Source organism: Caretta caretta, chromosome 3, assembly GCF_965140235.1.
Source record: "Caretta caretta isolate rCarCar2 chromosome 3, rCarCar1.hap1, whole genome shotgun sequence".
Taxonomy (NCBI): Eukaryota; Metazoa; Chordata; order Testudines; family Cheloniidae; genus Caretta; species Caretta caretta.
In genome coordinates, this window is record NC_134208.1 from 27014761 (window position 1) to 27035681 (window position 20921).

Consider the following 20921-nt stretch of genomic DNA (forward strand, 5'->3'; position numbering starts at 1 on the left):
TCTTTCTTTCATTTATGTTGTTGTACATCAAGGCTAATTATTGAAGTGTAGAACTGGTGTAAATTATTGCCTATTCAGGCCCATAAATCCATTAGCTTTTACTTCTAATGGGCTAAGTTCTGGGCTAAGTTCTGTTCAGTTACATCAGTGTAATATTTTGAAGCAAGTTGAGTTAGTCACAATTTGTGCTGGTGTATCGGCACAGGGAGTTAAATTAAAATCTTGGGGTGTGATTTTACCAAAATAGTCAGCGTTGACCTAATTGTACTAAAGTTAATGGTAGAACTCCAAAGTTAGGCCAATACTGAATACATCTGAAAATCCCTATATTTGATATTTATGAAACCACAATATTGTCTTGGTGTGTGGTATTCCTTTTAATTAGAATGAGAAATACTCTGACAAATTTAACTGGTGTAATCAGTAAATGCAAAGATTTTAATGGTGCCCACAAATGTATTGTGTTACAGAACCTACAAAAAAATCAATACTTTTGTTATGTTTCTTGTCTTAAATCTTTACTCTGCTTGACTTTTGAAAGCTGACCATTTGATTTCCAGAGGTCCTTCATAAAATTTGCAATACATGGATGCTTTTATGTTGTTCTTATTGATATGTTTGTCTGGTAGAAATTTTTCTAATATAGCTATAATATGCTAATATTGATTTTTTTCCCCCTGCATAAATTAATTTCCTGCTCATTTAATTGAGTATTAAGTGGGAAGGTTTAATGGTCAGTACTCTGTATGTTCTCTTCATAGCTTGTCTAGTAATATGAAGCAGACTCATTTTATAGAGTGGGAAGCTTGATCGAAGCAATTTTGAAGGTCAATACTGCTGTAAAAATATAAACTTTAGTTTTATATTACAGTATATAGTTTTATATAAACTATAAAAATTCATTGTGTTAAACACTTTATAGACCACCAGTATTAAAATATGCAGTATAGGTAATTGTTTGCAATTCCTGTTAAAATGTGCCCCTAAAGTCCTAATGTAAATTGCAAGCTTTTCAGGACAGGGGAGATGTATTTTATGTGTTTGTGAAGGACCCTCTGCATATATAGTCCTCGTTAAACTATAACAAATAACTATATTACCTTAGAAAACGAGGTGTTTTGTTTATGCAGCATGAGTAAGTGTGCCTGCATTTTAAACAAAAATTACACATACATTAGAGAAAGTTTGTGCATATAATCTCCCTTTAACATATCATATTTTCTTTAAACAGTGCGTTTGTGTTCTGATCGACTCAGCCTCATCAAGGACTGTATTGCTCAGTTGCCCACAAACTACAAACAGTCTGCCAAGCTCCTGGGACTTGCAGATTTACTGAGAGTTGCAGGTAAACTGTTGTAAATGTTAAACTGCAATGTAAGATATTAACTCAAGGGCATTTGAGTTAATCATCAGGATGTACTCAAGGATGGCACCAAAGTGTCCTGTGTAGGAGCAGCCTTCAAGGATGACTGACATATTTTACAGGTGATCTTGTATTCAGCTGTTGTGACCTTCTTTAATACATAAAATAAGAACAGCCCTGTTTAATTTAGATTTTGAGCCAAAGATCAGTCAAATTTGGATTTGGATTTACAGGTGAGAATATTTTATGATGTAGAATCAATTATTAGTATTAATAATTTATTAATACTAATCATTTTTCAAATCCAGTAATTTTCTTATCCCTGTCAAGTATACTAGTTTGATTTAACAACAGTCCTGCTCATGTAAGAGAACAAAAGTTGTGTGTCACATAAACTTCAGTGTAACAACGCAATTTGTCTACAGTTGATTTAGCATATTTTTATGCTGAAGGTAATGTGTTAGGGCTGAATGCTTATTTCAGGTGTTGAACATCTTGCAGGATTGGACCTGCAGTACAATAGCTGTTCCAAATTGAATGTTCTGCTTTTGCAGAAAAGGAAGACAATGAATTCGGCACGTTCCCCCAGACTTCTCTGCTGAAGTGTTTTCAACACTCTAATTATGTTTAATGATAATAGTACCTAGAACTTATATATAACTCTTTTCACTCATAGCTCAATATAGATGTTGCTATTGATATTTTGGAGGCATCACTAGAGATCTATGGTTAGGATTGTTTTAAAGTTTTGGGTGTTTGTTGGGAAAACTAATCTTCCTCCCTGGCTACCCTAGATCAAATCACTGATTTTCCTTTTACATGTCAGTATTACCTTTTGCATATTGTTTATGCTAAATTCTTGTTTCGTTTCTGTTACTGTTTACAAGGGTATTGGTATGCATAGAACATATTTTCCCCAATCTTTGAACGTGAGGAGCGTGACCAGCATGTGTTCTGAAGTGGCTTACATAAAGTCTCATGCATCTTGTTAGCTTTCTTTATCACTAATGTCTGTATATTAATGCGAGAAGTATGGGGAGTAAGCAGAAAGAACTTGAAATGCTAGTAAATAAACACAACTATGGCCTAGATGGCATCACAGAGACTACGTATCACTGGATAATACGCATGACTGGAATATTGGTATAGAAGGAGGGACAGGCAGGGAAAAAAGGTAGGAGATGTTGCCTTATATATTAAAAATGTATGCACTTGGACTGAGGTTGAGACAGAAATAAGAGACAGACTTGTTGAAAGTCTCTGAGTAAGAATAAAAGGGGTAGAAAAACAAGGGTGATGTCATGGTAGGGGTCTACTACAGACCACCAAACAAGAAAGAAGAGGTGGATGAGGTTTTTTTTTTTTAAACAACTAACAAAATCATCCAAAGCACAGGAGTTGGTGGTGATGGGGGACTTCAACTACTCAGATATCTGTTGGGAAAATAACACAGCAGGGTACAGATTATCTAACAAGTTCTTGGAATGCTATGGAGACAATTTTTTATTTCAGAAGGTGGACAAAGCTACTAGAGGGGAGGCTGTTCTAGGTTTGATTTTGACAAATAGGGAAGAACTGGTTGAGAATTTGAAAGTGGAAGGCAACTTGGGTTAAAGTGATCATGAAATGGTAGAGTTCACGATTCTAAGCAATGGTAGGAGGGAGAACAGCACAATAAAGACAAATTTCAAGAAGGCAGACTTTAGCAAACTCAGGGAGTTGGTAGGTAAGATCCCATGGGAAGCAAGTCTAAGGGGAAAAACAATTGAAGACAATTGGCAGTTTTTCAAAGAGATGTTATTAAGGGCAGAAGAGCAAACTATCCCATTGCATAGGAAAGATAGGAAGTATTGCAAGAGATGACGCAGGCTTAACGAGGAGATCTTCAATGATCTAAAATTCAAAAAAGAGTCCTACATAAAGTGGAAACTCGGTCAAACTACAAAGGATGAATATAAACAAATAACACAAGTATGCAGGGACAAAATTAGAAAAGCCAAGGCACAAAACGAGATCAAACTAGCTAGGGACATAAAAGGAAACAAGAAAACGTTCTACAACTAAATTAGAAGCAAGAGAAAGACCAAGGACAATAGGCCCATTATTCAATGAGGAGGGAAAGACAATAACAGAAAATGTGGAACTGGCAGAGGTGCTTAATGACTTCTTTGCTTTGGTTTTCACTAAGAAGGTTGGTGGCGATGGGACATCTAAAATAGTGAATGCCAGTGAAAATGAGGTAGGATCAGAGTCTAAAATAGGGAAAGAACAAGTCAAAAATTACTTAGACAAGTTAAGATGCCTTTAAGGGCCTGATGAAATGCATCCTAGAATACTCAAGGAGTTGACTGAGGAGATATCTGAGCCAATATTTACAAGTGCAGTGAGGAGCAGGGGGCATTGCATGGTGTCAGGGAAAAGATTGTGGGCGACTGAGAGTTATGGCTGGCTGAATTGCATTGTGGGTCCTAGCTGAAATAGAGAAGGGGTAACAGGAAGTACCGTCCTGCCTTTTCAGTTTGCTTAACTATAATGTCATATAATAAGTTAGGGTAACCTAACCTGTATGTATTTAAAATAATTGTATGCATATGACTATGAGAGCATATATGCATAGATGCACTCTCACACATATAAATAAGTAATAACCATTCCCTAGCTCATTCCGATAAATGATGTGTAGATAAAATTAAATCTCTCCCTCTCCCTCAAAAGGCAGGGTTACAGAACTTTTTTTTTTTTTTTTTTTAAAGTATATCTCAGTTAAACTGGACAGACTGAGCATTGCTTTGTCTTATGTTTTGAGCTTATTGTGTTGCCCTTCTCCTTCCTCAAGAGGTACAACCAAAGGAATTTAGATAAAGATAAAAAAGAACATAGTGGATATTTCAGCCAATAGTGGGATACTTTGTGCATTAATAATTATTTTCCAAGCACACCAGGCATCTCTCAGTGACTTTAGAGATAAAATCTCACGTATCATAGTGGTAGTCACTCCCAATATAAATATGGAATTTCGTGGAAATGAGTGTATTTCAAGAGGCTGTCTCACTGAGCAAAAGACTGTGCTTTAACAGTTGGTAACATTTTTTGTCTCTTGGCTGAATAAATGTACAGAACTGTGTGTTCCCATGTTGTCACTAATAAGTTCCACTTTGTAATAGCAACAAAACGCTTCAAGTGGATTATTTTTTATATAAAATCACTCTGCATTTGGCGATATACTTTTACTGCCACTGGAGGTTTACAGTATGCCAGTTCGGTTGGTATTATTGCAATAATGGAAATATTCTTTACAGTAGACCTCAGGTATGTTTTTTCTAGTGAATCCATGCCTACAATTAATACCTTAATTATTAATTAAACCACACTCATTCCTCATCGGCGTTGGAACTTGGTAACATGCTCCAAAACACAACACTTGATTTTAAGAAAAATCAGGACTAAGAACTTTTGTCTCTTGGGGAGCTACTCATTAGAAAGGAGCCTTAGTTGCAAAAAAAAGACTTGAACAAGCTTTACGTTCTGTGCAGCAGAGGACAACAGTACGTGTTCGCAAGTATGAAGTATTCCGGTGCATTACATTTTGAGTTTAAACATGAGTGCTGTTTCAGATGGTTTTGTTATGCTATTTATACCTTTAAAGACTCAAAAAAATTGTTGGAATTTGGAAACTGTTATAAATTAAAAGGAGTACTTGTGGCACCTCTGAGACTAACAAATTTATTTGAGCATAAGCTTTCGTGAAGTGAGCTGTAGCTCACGAAAGCTTATGCTCAAATAAATTTGTTAGTCTCTGAGGTGCCACAAGTATTCCTGTTCTTTTTGTAGATACAGACTAACACGGCTGCTATTCTGAAACCTGTTATAAATTAAGATCTGGATGACTTGCAAAGAATGAGCTATTCACAGGATCGTATAAATTAGAATAGTACATGAAACCCATGATCCATCTTGTCCAATCTCCTGTCAGGAACCAGCACAAAATGATTCAGAACAAGGTACAAGAAAATAGGCAGATGTAAAAAAATCTGCCTCCCTCCCAAGGTCTCATCCTAATCCCTAATAGTTAAAACAATGGTTTAAGGTTTAAATCTTGAGTTACTTTATATCCCTTCAGAATTTTTGTTAATATTATCTGTTGTAACTGGATATTATCCATACAAAATCTTGCTAAATTCTTGACCTTGATAACATCATGTGGCAATGAGTTCCACAGTCTGATTATTCAAAGTTTGGGTTTAAATCTGCCATTCACTAACTCTGACATGCCTCGATATTGCAGCATTGACTTGAATGAAAGTTGTCCTTGGATTGAGCTCTGTGTTTTTTTAAAAAATATGATAGGGCAAAAGAGCTTTCGACAAATTCATTTAAATTTTACATGAGGAAGATGTTTTATATAATCACAACAGCTTTAAAAACAACTAAAATTTGCTCTTCAGCCAGGACCTCTCACCAAGTTTAAAGTCTGTTAATTTTTATGGTCAAATTAATAAACCCTTGCAAAACAGAGATTTCAATGGAAATACGGATGCAGCCTTAACTATAGTGTGTAAATAGAGCCTCTCATGAGCTTTAACAGTCAGTATAAAAATATATGTATCAATTAGGTTGTAAAAGCAAGACACATAGGGCACTTTTGCATTTATCCTCTCTTTATTATTTTATTAGGTTGCAGTGTATCGTTAATATGATGAATAGTTACTATAGATCTTTGTAGCTATAACAATATTAACAATGTTATTAGTCTGCTTCAAGTTATGCATTGTAACCTAAAGAGCAGCTCATACATTCATATTATTTTAAGATATACTAAAAATCAAAACCTATTATTTAAATTTAAATTAAATTAAATTTAAACCTATTATTTAAATTTTCAGCTTGAAATAAAATGTACTTGTTTTCCAAATTAATAGGTTTGCTTCTATGGTTCATTAAAATTTTAAATGGCATCTATGAACCAAAGCTTTTATTCTGCAGTAGGGTAAATTGCATGTGCTCTCTATGTTCCACCATTAAAAGAGAATGATTTGGGGCAGGACAGACACTAAGCCGGGGGTGGCATAAGATTCTCTGTACTGGGGTGTGGCAATGTTATGGGAACACGGAACTCCAAGAGTAGCAATCCACTGTGGAGTATGTTTTTAGAGAACAAGAGTTGTAGGCAAGTCATGTACTCCTCAAATTTCCTTTGAGCACTCTTATGGTCTTTCATCAGGTATCTTAAATCAATTAGTAAATCCTAATTAGGCTCACACCACCGCCTCAATAAAATAGGTAGGTAAGGAATATATCCGTTTCACAGGTGGCCAAAGTAAGGGAGTCATGGTGGGTTTTACAAGGTGTTACTAATAAATTAGTGGCAGACTTTGGAATTGGAACCAGAGTCCTCATTCCCAGTAAAAATCAGAACACAAACAATCTATTTTAGGTAATTATTTAGCCTTACATTGGTGTATTTGATTGCACACTGGAACAAAAAAGATTCAAAATACAAATCAGTCTTAGATAGTTGCTTTTAATTGCTGTTTGTTTACTGTTACTGAATGTTGTAAAAGCCTGTCTAGACATTGTTTTGTGCTGTCACATGTTACAGGAGTTGCTTGATGAGACGTTAATTTAAAAAAAATCCATTTAGTTTCTCATTAAGTTGACAGTAAAGTTTTTGGAAAAATGTAATTAATTTTAGGAATGGGTAAACTTTTCTAATTAAAAAATGTTTTGAACTCTTATCCAGAAGTCATACCTATTTTTGAAGATTACCAAGTTCCTCAACTTTCTCATGCTGTTGCCCTTTCCAATTTCAGCCAAAAGAATATATATCAAAATAGCGCACAGCTGTTCTTGCTGTATATGAAAGAGGCACTGTTGTCTAATTGTCTGAGCATAGGACTTGTGACTATTTTATTGAGGAACACCTGAGATCTAAATCCAGGTCTGACATTCTGGGAATTTGGGATGGTGTGTGCCTCAGTTTCCCTCATCAGAAGATGATTCTGGCCAACTTAGCCAAAATTAACTTTCGGCACTGGAATTATCCTTTATTAGTTGTAATTCATATTTTCTTGCTTGCTGGATGACCCAGGCTGCCTGAAATGGAGATGTTTTCTTTATATTTCTTAAGCACTGGTAGTTTTCTTCCTTACCACGACATCTGTCCGTCATTATGACAATTTGCCTCGAGATAAGATGAGATGCATGACATCCTTTGAGGATTCTGTAAATGCTTCTCAGTGGATTGACCCTCAGTAGTCATGAAGTCAGAGCATACAAGTCCTTATGCTAGGGATTAGTCCTGAGGAGGTTTGTAAACTGTTTATACAGGCTGTGCTATAGAAATAATAAGTAATAAAACATTTCCAGTTCCTGAATTTTAGATGTCTTTTCTATTCAATCTGCTGGATGTCAAACAATACTAACAGATAGGAATCATAGAGTAAAATAAGACACTCATTTTATGATGGCGTTTATCTTACCAACAGTTTTAAAGAAAAATCTTGAATGTCTCATGTCAATATCACAAGGGATGGGGGACTGTGGAGCTAGATGTTTAAAGCTGCTTCATTTCTTTAAGACTTAATGTTAACTCCCAAATCAGGAACCGCGAAGCAGTGGCAGTGAGTTTCTAGGTCTAAATGGAAGAATAAGAGAAGATACGAGAAATCCTGCAGGGGGTAGGATTTTAATTGGCTTCCCTGAGTCAACAAAAGCCACATGAAAAACGTTCTAGCTGTGCATTGCTGGGGATTTGCTAGTCATGTTGGAGTTGCAATCCTTTGATATAACGGTGTGCATCAAGATAATGGGAGTTTAAATAGGAGGCATATTGATATAGGGTACTAACTATTGTAAGAGACTAGAGAGAGGATGATGATAATGTACATTTGCACTCTTGTAAAACACGCAGACGGAGAGCCTATTGCTTGAAAATAAATTAGCCAACCATCCCCCTCCCCCCCCCCCCAAAACCCTCTAAGCCATAAGACCACTCAAGATCAATTAAGAAAAGAACAGCTTCAATTGTGTCCCTACTGATTTTAGATACAAATAAATTGCAGTTGATTATTGGTCACGGTGATTTCTGAATAACAGCAAAGATCCATTTACTGCACTTTTGTTACCCCTTCCTTGTGTCTGATGCTGACACACAAATCTCCCAATATAAGTATAATACATTGGAAAGCTACCAAGGGTATGGGGCAGGCACTGGATTCCTGGCAGGTATCTAGGAACATTTCACCTCTGAGACACTGGTTCAAATTTATCCTAGGTAAAAAATGACTAAAAGTTGTTTCCATTTAATTGCTGGGCAGTGGCCTGGATGAGAGGAGTTTCATAGCAGTCCGCTCCCAGTGGGCAAAAGTTCACATCACAAAAAACATGGTGGTGTCTAATTGGCAACACTGTATAGCAGTCTGTCTTAGTGGAGAGGCTAAGGAATGAATGAATATGGAGGTCAAGCTACCCTCCAGACCCCAGAGGTGGTCCCTCTGCATCCGGAGCCAGAGGCATCTTGGTTGGACAGCTCTGTAAATAAAGTTAGAGTTTTTTGCCAGAAGGGACCACCAGATCATCTGGTCTGACCTCCTGTATATCATAAGCCACCAACCCTACCTCCCATCTATGCACTAAAATTATTGTTTTACTATTTCTTTAGGGTGGTCAGTCTAGCATAATCAGTACATTTATCTTTATGGGCGTGATTAAAAATAAATAAAAAAGATTAGACAAGCAATGTGGTTTACCTCTGTTGTTGGAGCCACAGAGTGGAGGGGAAAAAATAACCATGGACTTCTTAGTTGTTTTTATAGTCTTAAGTCTACAAGTTAGATAAATTTAACTTTTTAAAATATTTGAAGTTGAATTACTCCAGGACAGGTATGTTAACATAAAGAAAAGGAGTACTTGTGGCACCTTAGAGACTGACCAATTTATTTGAGCATGAGCTTTCGTGAGCTCAAATAAATTGGTTAGTCTCTAAAGTGCCACAAGAACTCCTTTTCTTTTTTGCGAATACAGACTAACACGGCTGTTACTCTGAAACCTGTCTGTATGTTAACATAGTGTCTCATAATCTGACCTCCTTTCAGATAGCTGCATCAGCGCTGCATCCTTAAAATCCTCTGATAGCTGGTGAGAAGAAGTAAAGATTGACTCGCATTGAAAGAAGCCCTTTTTTTTTTTCTGATCAGTCCATCCCTGTAGATCTTGCATATGTTTAAAATATATAGATCTAGATCTTACTTGTGTGTGAGACTGACTGCACTTTCATATACAGTTATGGACATATGCTGTGTTCATTACAACTTGCCAAGCGAGGTGAGAAATAGAGGGACAAAAAAAATAGTGGAAGGAGGGAAGATTATATGCATGGAATATAACTGTGGTTTGGAAAAGGAGATTAGGACTCCTCATATTCCTGATTTCCTTTCCTTTTCATGCTCACCTAGAACATAGAGGCAAATTTTTACCAGAACATTTGCATGTGGAATGGGTTTTATCTCCAGGACAAGATTTTATAGACACATTGCTTTCCCTCCTTCCCCCCAAAGTCAAATTCTGTTAATCCTACACTGTCCGTGTTTTATTTTACATTTATCGGGTTGCACGGGAACATGCACAGTCATCTCTTGTTGCCTAGGGGTGAACAATTGAACAAACTGCTGGACTCAAAGACTTCAGAAAAGTTAAACCTGTGCAAGTCGTTAATGGAGACAAGAGTTCAGTGGCAACACTGCAACCAATTAGAAGTCCAGGCCATAAAGAATGAATTAGAGGTTTTATTCCTTTTGGAGTCCTAAGGGATCCTACAGGTGTTAACATTAAAATGATACAGAGAAAAATCAGTCATGCTGTATTGGACACACAGATATAGGCCCTAACATACCTAAAAATTAACATGGAAGCACATAGCAGCTCCCTTTGAAAATAAATGCATATTTAGAGACCTACTTGGTGATTTAAAGAGCCTAATTTTAAGCCCCTATTTTTGAAGACCTTTTGTAATGCATACAATGGAAATTAACTAGACAGTATTTATTTTTTTCAACAAGTGTTTTCCACCTTGTGATGGAAATACATACTGATGTGAGTTCTTCTGGCAATATATGAACACATGGTTTGGGCACACAATTACCTGTTTCACTAATTAAGTAAGTTATGTCTTGGTTTCATCAGGAAGAGGTAGATCTATATTGAATATTTGTAGCATCCAAACCATCAACAGCTTTGAAAGAGAGCCATTGTCATCCACAATATACAGAAACATTCTTGTGAAATACTGTGCTAATAATTGACTATTGACCTTTGAAATAATTGGTAACAACTTTTCTGACTCTTCTTACAGAAGATGACCAGACCGAGAGAAAAGGCCAGGTTTTGATCCTTTTAGTGGAACAAGCTCTCCATTTCCAGGACTACAAAGCTGCTAGTATGCACTGCCAAGAGCTTAGAGCCACAGGTGAAGTTTACCACTTAAAAAAAAAAAAAAAAAAAAAGTCCTCTCCTGAATTTTCTGACATTATGTAAAATCTGTGACTCCAGACTGACTAACTTAATTGGTAGGTCAATCCCATTTTGTTTGTAGAAATTAGAATATAGTTACTTAGAATATAGCAAGTGTAGAATACTATTTTACTTATATAAATGTTCTGTAGTCCATGTGATTTAAGCAACAGTGACCTCTGGAAGAACGCAGGTTTTCTGTTTGATTAATTCTGTGCGAACTGTCTGCGGGAATTATGTATTTTAGTTCAGATATCCTTTATTTTCATCGCACTGTCTCATAAGTCTGTCCCAGCAGGGATTTAGTTTTAATTGTTTCCACAGTGGTTTATTTCCAAATTGTTCGTGTGGAGGGAGGAGAGAAGAATTTTTTTTCATTTATCTCATATGAATCCCCATGTGTGATAAAGTTGAAAACTTGTTCATTAATGAATATTCATTGAAATACTATTAAAGTCCAAAGACCCCTATAGATCCTAGTGGTAAATGCATTAATTTCCATTTTGTGAAGACCTTCTGGACCCATTCATTCTTTAATCCTTTTCTATGTAAATTCTCCGTCAAAACATGAGCACATTACTTTATGAAGCTGTGCTAAGATCTGGTTTCAACCTAAAAAAGTTAAATCAATTTAGAAACTTCACGGTGTAATGAAAGACCAATTTATCATATCAAGTGATTGGTTGACTTGTAGAAGTAATTAAATAGTGAGGAATGTAGTTATTAGTTATACAGTTGCTCAGGGGTCCTGTTGTATTACTCTGAGAATGTTAGGGACTATATTCATAAGGGGAACTTAAGTGTTGCAATGCTCAGCGTTGCAACACCTAACTTTTAGGCATCTGGCTGTCTTGTGGAATTCACCCCCCAAGTTAGGCACCCAGGCTCCTTCTACAATGTGTGGGTAGAGTTAACCTCTTAAAAAAAGGATTCACAGAAGCCAGCACCCTAACAGGGAGCCAACCTCCGCCCTTAATTTAGTGGAGTTAGGTGCTGAACTCCAGGCTGGAGGCTAGTGCTTCCCTCTGCTCAGGATTCATAGTTGTGAACTTTACTTAAAATCAGTTAAGTGTGTGTTTGGTGATGGGGGAGGTTGACATGTCCCCATAATCTCTCCTACAATGCAAAAAGTGGATCCCAGTTATATGTGCTGTTTGTACATATTTGCAAACATTTAAACAATGTTCTGTGTTTCCCATATGATCTGAGGCCACTAGACTCTCAGCCACTGGAAGTGATTGTGTGCGCTTTGGAGAAGTGTGGTTCCTCTTCTGGTTCTACCGCCCACATCCCATCCATCCAGAGGATAGCTAGTAAAAATGATGGGGCTTCACATTTCTCTTTGTCTGCCCAATCCTATTTTAATTCTTGCAAGTCTAATATGGTTTATGGGTGGGGGAAGGTATAAGTGGAGATCGGGGCATTGAATAACAGAAGATAATCTGCTCCTGTGCTTTTCCCCTCTATTTCCCCATGGCCCTAACACAGAAGAGTTAAATTATTTTATTTTAAAAGACAACACTGATCTTTTACATCAGCAGGTCTATTCTAAAAATGTTCAGTTTATTCTGAAGCAGTCTGATCTGATTTTTCTTAACATGGTGTCACTAAGCACAAATACATATGTATGGACACACACACATGACTATGCACCATATTGGTACCTAGAGTATATATAATGTTAGGTAGCTGAATTCCAGGATTTTTTGCTTACTGCTAAGTGTCTCTCTCTCTTCCCCCACCCCCCCTCCTCTCATGAAATGTTGAGAATTTAACAAGAGAAGCTATACTCTTATCTGATTTATTGATGATGATGTAACCTTTGGCCATTGGAAAAAGTTTATTTCTTTTCTCACCCTCCCCCCCCGCAATTAAATTATTGATTTTATGTGACTTTGCTTGGCAAACTTTTTGTTACCTTTGCAGGCTATTCTAAAAGTTGGGAGGTATGCAGCCAATTAGGGCAATCAGAAGGCTACCAAGACTTGGGTATTCGGCAGGAGCTCATGGCTTTTGCTCTGACACATTGCCCTCCAGGTGCCATAGAGTCACTGCTGGCAGCAAACAGTTCTTTGCAGACTCAGGTAGGATCCTTTTCTGTAAAATTTTCCTACATAAACCGTGCATACTTATTTTCTGAAATAAGAGGTAACTATTTTGTGTTTTTTCCCCCAAGCTTCCGACAATGTGTCATCAATTTTCCGTATTTTTCTACCTTACATTTTATGTCTGAACAGTTAAATATTGCATTTATAATACATTTTCTATAATCAATAGATAACTATATCAAATAAGAATGCAGTTCCTTTTCTGTTATAACTAGTACTGGATGGGTGCTATATCGCCTTCTATGATGAGATTACTGGTTCTCTGGATGAAGGGAAAGCAGTGGATGTATTGTATCTTGACTTTAGCAAAGCTTTTGACACGGTCTCCCACAGTATTCTTGTCAGCAAGTTAAAGAAGTATGGGCTGGATGAATGCACTATAAGGTGGGTAGAAAGTTGGCTAGATAGTCGGGCTCAACGGGTAGTGATCAATGGCTCCATGTCTGGTTGGCAGCCGGTGTCAAGTGGAGTGCCCCAGGGGTCGGTCCTGGGGCCGTTTTTGTTCAATATCTTCATAAATGATCTGGAGGATGGTGTGGATTGCACTCTCAGCAAATTTGCGGATGATACTAAACTGGGAGGAGTGGTAGATACGTTGGAGGGCAGGGATAGGATACAGAGGGACCTAGACAAATCGGAGGATTGGGCCAAAAGAAATCTGATGAGGTTCAATAAGGATAAGTGCAGGGTCCTGCACTTAGGACGGAAGAACCCAATGCACAGCTACAGACTAGGGACCGAATGGCTAGGCAGCAGTTCTGCGGAAAAGGACCTAGGGGTGACAGTGGATGAGAAGCTGGATATGAGTCAGCAGTGTGTCCTTGTTGCCAAGAAGGCCAATGGCATTTTGGGATGTATAAGTAGGGGCATAGCGAGCAGATCGAGGGACGTGATCGTCACCCTCTATTTGACATTAGTGAGGCCTCATCTGGAGTACTGTGTCCAGTTTTGGGCCCCACACTACAAGAAGGATATGGATAAATTGGAGAGAGTCCAGCGAAGGGCAACAAAAATGATTAGGGGACTGGAACACATGAGTTATGAGGAGAGGCTGAGGGAACTGGGATTGTTTAGTCTGCAGAAGAGAAGAATGAGGGGGGATTTGATAGCTGCTTTCAACTACCTGAGAGGTAGTTCCAGAGAGGATGGTTCTAGACTATTCTCAGTGGTGGAAGAGGACAGGACAAGGAGTAATGGTCTCAAGTTGCAGTGGGGGAGGTTTAGATTGGATATTAGGAAAAACTTTTTCACTAGGAGGGTGGTGAAACACTGGAATGCGTTGCCTAGGGAGGTGGTGGAATCTCCTTCCTTAGAAGTTTTTAAGGTCAGGCTTGACAAAGCCTTGGCTGGGATGATTTAATTGGGGATGGGTCCTGCTTTTGAGCAGGGGGTTGGACTAGATGACCTCCTGAGGTCCCTTCCAACCCTGATATTCTATGATTCTATAGCCTCAGAGGTTTCTAAAATGCAGCAGTCTGGCATATTGTTGACAGAATACTCTGTTCCAATTCTGTAATCCATTTGATTGGGATGTACAAATGCTTAATTCTTTTCTATCAGTTCTTCTGCTTTTATCAGGATTTTGTGCATTGTACACAGCCTCATCTGTACACAGTCTCTTTAAATGTTCACTGCCTGTTCCAGTGTTTTCTGCAGATTCTGCCAAACATAGGGTGAAATTGAAATAAATGACAAAATTCCCATTGACTTCAGTGAGGCCATGATTTCATCCATAAAGGTTTTAATTATTTATAATGAGGACTTAAGTCCTGATCTTGCTATTATCTCATCAGGATCAGGGCCCTAAATATCAAATTCATTATGCATGTAAAATCTGTAACAATCAGATATCTCATTATATATATTTGAGAAGATTAGCATAAATGCTGTGGTGCAGTGGTTGAGTGAGTCAAAAAGTCGCGTTTCCATTGAGGTTGACCCTAGTTTTGCCCATGTGTACAAAGTTTTTCTGAATTGTTACATAGAGGGTGCATTAGGGGAAATCGAATTTGTACTCTGAAAAGTAACTCTGTATAAATTATGTTGTATGGGTTTCATTTATTCATCTCTCCCCATTCCATACTGCCTTGCAGTCAGCAGAAGGGCTTAAGCTTGATCTCCCTTGTTATAAAACCAGAGGGGAAGCCAGCAGGACATTTTCTGTGAGGGCTTAGAGACTTTGGAATTTGTTTCCCTCTGTAGTCTGAAATAATCCAAAATTGGTACCCTTCCAGGAACAGTGCAAAAATAGGGGTTGGATAGGGTTATTGGAGAGGGTTGTGGGTATGCTTCCCAAAATGGTGAAAGGATGGAAAGAAGGTTTTTTGTAGGTGGCTGATTGGCTGGAAGAGTTTCTGTTTGATAATTTCTATGCTGCTGGATTTTTAAAAAATTATTATTATTATTATTATTATTTTATTTATTAATTGTGTTAAGGTTCAGAGAGCCTTTGATAAGTGTCATTTTATTATTGTAATCTAAATTAATTAAATACAGTAATTTATTAATAGGAATTCATATTGGGCTCCAAAGTCCCACTCATAATTGTGTTGGTACAGTACAATCACACAGGAAGGCATTGTATTTTCTCTTAAGAGCTAAGAAGCTAAAAAATAGGAAAAAAAAACAAAAAAACCCAGGTACAACACAAAAGTAATGTGGTTTGGCTGATTACAAGCACATCTCATTTTTCTTTCTCAAAATTGTCTGTGTATGTCTTATTTATATTACAAGAACGTATTTTTAAGTGTTTTGGAGGGTGGCAGCACATGATTGAAATTGGGGAGTGGAAGTGATTGTTGCAGTAAGAGAAGAGTAGGTAAAAGAAAGGGTAGAAGCATGATGGGTAGAGGGAGAGTGTGTGCAGCTGAAGGGTGCAGAACGAAGGATCAGGGTAAAGGGGATCAGCAACTAATAGAAATACTGCAAATGATGGGTGAATGTGGAGGAAAGTTTGTCAGTAACTTCCATACTAAGGCAACCCACTTACACGCTTTCTTAACTTCATTACTATCGGTGGCCCCATTGATTAATGGGACTTGCCACAGAAGTAAAGAGAAGCATAGGTATAAGTATTTGCAGGATTGGGGCCTGAATATTTAGTTTATAAGTAAAACAGTGCTATCCACCTGGCATTGGAACTTATTTCAAACCATTTTTAGATAATATACAAACCAGAAAATGCTCCTATTCACTCTCCCATTATTGCAGTGGCTCTACATTACCAAGAGTGAAAAGCAGTAAAAACTTAACTTCTGTCAACACAGTGAATATAAGAGGAGATCTGCCAGTGAATATATGAGGTAGATCTGTTGAGTAAGAAGATGCCATTTTCATGTAGTTACTTTCTTGAAAAAAACAGGAGCAACAACAGTACTTCATGGAAAATGCGTATACAGTACTGAGAGAAGGTAGTTTTTTGTAGACATTTATATCAGTGGTTCAGCACGATGCCATGATTATTTTTTTTATTCTCCTAGAAGTTTTACCACCTGAGATTCTTGCTTTCTCATGACACTAGGTAGTTTGAATAATTGTGTATTATTAGTTTGAATGATAGCAGAAATAATGTATACCCCTTCTTTTCAGATTCTTTATCAAGCAGTGAATTACCAGTTACGCCCTTCAGAAGGAGGGGAGAATATAAATATCTCAGTACCTTCTTCGCTGATCGCTAAGGAGACTCCTCAGGTAAGTTTTCAAGTGAGACTGTAAAATGACCACCATTGCATTCTGTTTTATTCTGTATCATAAGGAGAAACAGATTTAAAAGATTTCACCTAGCACAGCGTAGCGAACTTGAGATATTTCTCTGCTTTAGGCTTTGTGCGTAGCACTATCAAATAACCTAAGGAAACAAACCAATAGATGGTTTTTTAATGAAGTTTTCTTGCTAATATATACTCCAAATGTGGTCTTGAACATCCTTGTCCAGTGGGGTCTTAGCACTGTAAACAAAATAATTGAGAGCATAAATAAATACAAAGGCAGGAGAAGTGGAAGACAAGACAAAAACCTAATCTAAAATAAAGGAATAATTATTAATGTTGGTGATAGCCTTGCAGGATGGCATAGATCAACATTGGTAAATAAACTGAATAACATTTTAATTTAGCATATTATTCACATATGGGCATTTTATCTTTTACAAATTCACAGTTGCTCAAACACTTTGTATGTACATACTTTCATAGCTGTTCTTTTTTTTTTTTTTGAGGCTTGAAGGCACCATTATGATCATCTGCTCTGACCTCATGCTTAATGTAGGCTGTAGAATTTCACCAAGCCATTCGTGTATTAAGCCCATAACTTCTGATTGATGTAGTATATATCTTTCAGAAACACAAACTTGATCTTCATTTAAAGACTTCTAGTGACAGAGAATCTGCTATGTTTTAGCTTATTTGTTTTTTTGTAATCTGTTAGTTTTGACTGTTTGATTCATTGGTGTAGTTTGTCACCTAAATAACGTGACATTATTTTTTTTCTAATTGGATAACTGAAGATTTCTAAACTGTAAGTACTTTTGGTGCAAATATTCAATACCTGCATCTGAACAAAAATGCCTCATAATTGTGAGCTGAGAGTTAGAAGTTTGATTAATCTCCTTCTTTTGAAGGAACAGGTTTTTGCTAACTTGGATTTCATTTATTTCCTCGTACCTTTTCTGTTTCTTATAGTATATTGGTAATAGTCTTATTTTAAAAAAAAGTAAAGAGAAAAGTCTATAGTTCAGATTCTACAGTCTAAGGCTTATTCAGGCAAAATCCAATTGATTTCAGAGATCACATGTATGTGGGTATGTATCAACTATGTATTTGTTGGGGAGATCATGTGTGTGGGGGTTACCATTGATTGCTAAAGCATATTAGATAGGGTTGCCAGGTGTCTGGTTTTCAACTGGAATGCCTAGAATGAAAAGGGACCCTGGTGGCTCCGGTCAGCACTGCTGACCAGGTTGCTAAAAGTCCGGTTGGCTCCTAGGCATAGGGGCAGCCAAGGGGCTCCATGTGCTGCCCCTGCCCCAAGTGCTGGCTCCGCAGCTCCCATTGCCTGGGAACCATGGTCAATGGGAGCTGCGGGGGCGATGTCTGCGGATGAGGCAGCATGTGGAGCCCCCTGGCCGCACCTCTGCATAGGAGCCGGAGGGGGGACATTCTTCCGGGAGCTGCCTGAGGTAAGCGCCAACTCGGAGCTCTGTTCTGCACTCCAAACCCCTCATCCTTGGCCCCACATCGGAGCCTTCATCCCTCCCAAACTCCAAACCCCTCATTTCTGGCCTCACCCCAGAGCCCACACCGCCAGCTGGAGCCCTCATCCCCTCCTTCACCTCAACCCCCTGTCCCAGCCCAGTGAAAATGAGTGATGGTGGGGGAGAGTGAGTGACTCAGGGAGGGGATGAAGTGATTAGGGGTGGGGCCTTGAAGAAAGGGCAGGATAGGGGCGGGGTAAGGGTGTTCGGTTTTCTGCAATTTGAAAGTTGGCAACCCTAATATTAGCTAATACTATTTGTTTTAACTAATATTATATGGATAAAGCTGATAAAACTAGTACTAGATGGGCATAGCTCCTTCATCACATCATGTTTCACGCGCTCTAGGGCTCCAATAAAAGATTTTTCACTTGTTTTGCTAATTTTAACTTTTTATCCTCCCACAGTGAATTGAAATGAGGAGGTCTAGGGTGTGCTGGGATGACATAGGTGGGAACATAACCATTTGGCTCGTCTGCAAACCCCAATGTTTAGACATTTTAAAATAGGACTATACAAAGCATTAAAATAAATACTGTAGGGAACAATCCTTCACTGGCATGAGCTGGACTAGATCACCTAATTGGCCTAGTCAGTCTTCAGCTCATGTAATTCTTTGAAGAGCTATGTTCAGAAAGGGAAAGGAATTCCTCCGTAATGATTACTTCTTGCTTATTAAGCTCCTTTTCCCCTTTGCACTCTTGTTGTATGCTGTAATTACCTCAATGACTAATCTAGTGGTGCTCAAAGAAAAAAATCTCCATGTGCAAATTAGGACCTTGATCCATGAAGAATATTTCAGAATATTATAGATAACATTATTAGATTAAAGTATAGTGCTTAGCCACATGATGCTGTTATGTTTTAACAGGAGAAATAATAACCACAATAAATTATGCCTCATAAATGAGGGCTGACTTTATACTTAATCGGCTTAATACTTAAAACCTGCATTACATCTGCTGTAAAGATAATGATTTTATATATATTTAAGTAATGTGAAAATGTAATTGCTGTGCAGTAGCACTTTAGCACAAGAGAAGCTTGCAGTTTAAAGAATATTGGTGGTGTCCTTGGAAACAAGGTGTTATTGATAAATTGCAGAGGATGCATAATTTGCAAACATCCTTCTGTAAAAATTACATATCTGCTTTTTGTATAAATTCTCTTTAAAGAACTCAGTTTCTACTAGCTGCAGTTTAGTATTCTCTTTTGCTAGAGTTAGTTATGCAACTTAGCCTATGCTTTAACCTGAAAATCAATTTAGATTTGAAAAATTTGCTACACCTGAAGTCTCATATTAAAAACCACACTTATTAGTTTGTGACATGCATTGTACTTATCCTTTTACTGAGCATCAAATACCTTTCAAGTGAGTTACAAATGTATGCATTATGTTTAATGAAAGGCTCATCTAATTGAACATATTTAATGAAGAATTTGTATATGTAGGGCCTGAGCAGTGATAGCCTACATTCTCAGTGATATAGGTGGAAGACAGAATTACAATTTTTCTGTACATGGAAATGCTTACTTTGTGTTAATGTCACTAGTTAAGGCAATGAAGGGCAAATTCTCACCTCACTTATACCTATGCAGATTCAGAGTTCAGTCCATTGGAGAATCTAGTTCTGAATCACATGACTTAGCAAATGTCTGTTGTAAGTAACTTCTAAGAGAAATATCGTAAATTCTGGGATCTGAACACCAGTATTTTTTAGCTGATTAAAAAGTTACAGGAATGTGTGCTGTGTAAGATCCGTGTAGAAGTATGCCCAGCATTTTTTGGAAGAATTAATGTATATCATTGTATATCGTTGTATATCGCAGAACCTGTGAGAGAGAGATGTTTTTTTTAATGTGTCTACTTGCTAGTTCTGAGCTTATAATCAGACATGTTGTTTCATCACTGCTGATTGGCTGGGAACAAGTGGGCGCTAGGCCTGAGACACTACAGGCTAGATCCACAAAGGGAGTTAGGTGCCTAATTGCCACTTTTTGCACCTAAGACCAACATTTAGGTACCACTAATATCCTCAAAACCCCCACTCAGCTGCTGACTAACTGTATAGGTACCTAAATTCCCTTGGTGCATAAATTTCTGCCAGTCAGCATGTGAAAAATTGCCTGAGTCCCGTTAGCACTAAGCTGCTCGATGCCTAAGCCCCAGTGGAATTCTCAAACTAGCTGTGCCCCTGCCTGTTCACCTTCGGGGCCCAAAGCAATAGGATGCTCAGAGCACACCTAACCCATGGAGATGACCAGATCGGGAATTTGGCTGGCTGAGTGTGTGTGTGGGGGCACTGTGTGTTCCCATGTCCAATAGTTTGGTGGCTAGAGCACTTACCTGGGATATGGAAGACCCAAGTTCAAGTCCCTTCTGCAAGTAAGGCAGAACAGGAATTTCAAAAAGTGGTTAGTGCCCTAACAACTGTGATATTGGCTACAGTGGGGTGGGGTAGGTTTCTCTCTGTTCTTTTTGTGAGACCAGGCTGAGCTTGGTTAGGTACTTATGTATAGGCCTGGGGTTCATGGTTGGAGGAATCATGAGTGAAGGTGGGTGCACATTCCTCTGGTCTATAAATTCTGGAAGGCAGACACTTCATCTTTCACCAGTTGGTACGCTATACAAATTGTTTGGTTAGGATAATAAACATTTCTTAAATAAAACAACTCTCTCATCCATCTAGGG

The 20921-nt window shown here is 37.9% G+C and overlaps 1 protein-coding gene across 1 annotated transcript in view; it reads left to right on the top strand.

Moving 5' to 3' along the window:
- The window catches only part of NBAS (NBAS subunit of NRZ tethering complex), a 408512-nt gene that overhangs the window by 162845 nt on the left and 224746 nt on the right, over positions 1-20921 (top strand). Inside the window, exons 32-35 of the mRNA XM_048845538.2 lie at positions 1232-1345; positions 10713-10826; positions 12797-12954; positions 16567-16668. Coding sequence (XP_048701495.2) covers positions 1232-1345; positions 10713-10826; positions 12797-12954; positions 16567-16668 — 488 coding nt within the window. The remainder of the gene's footprint in view (positions 1-1231; positions 1346-10712; positions 10827-12796; positions 12955-16566; positions 16669-20921) is intronic.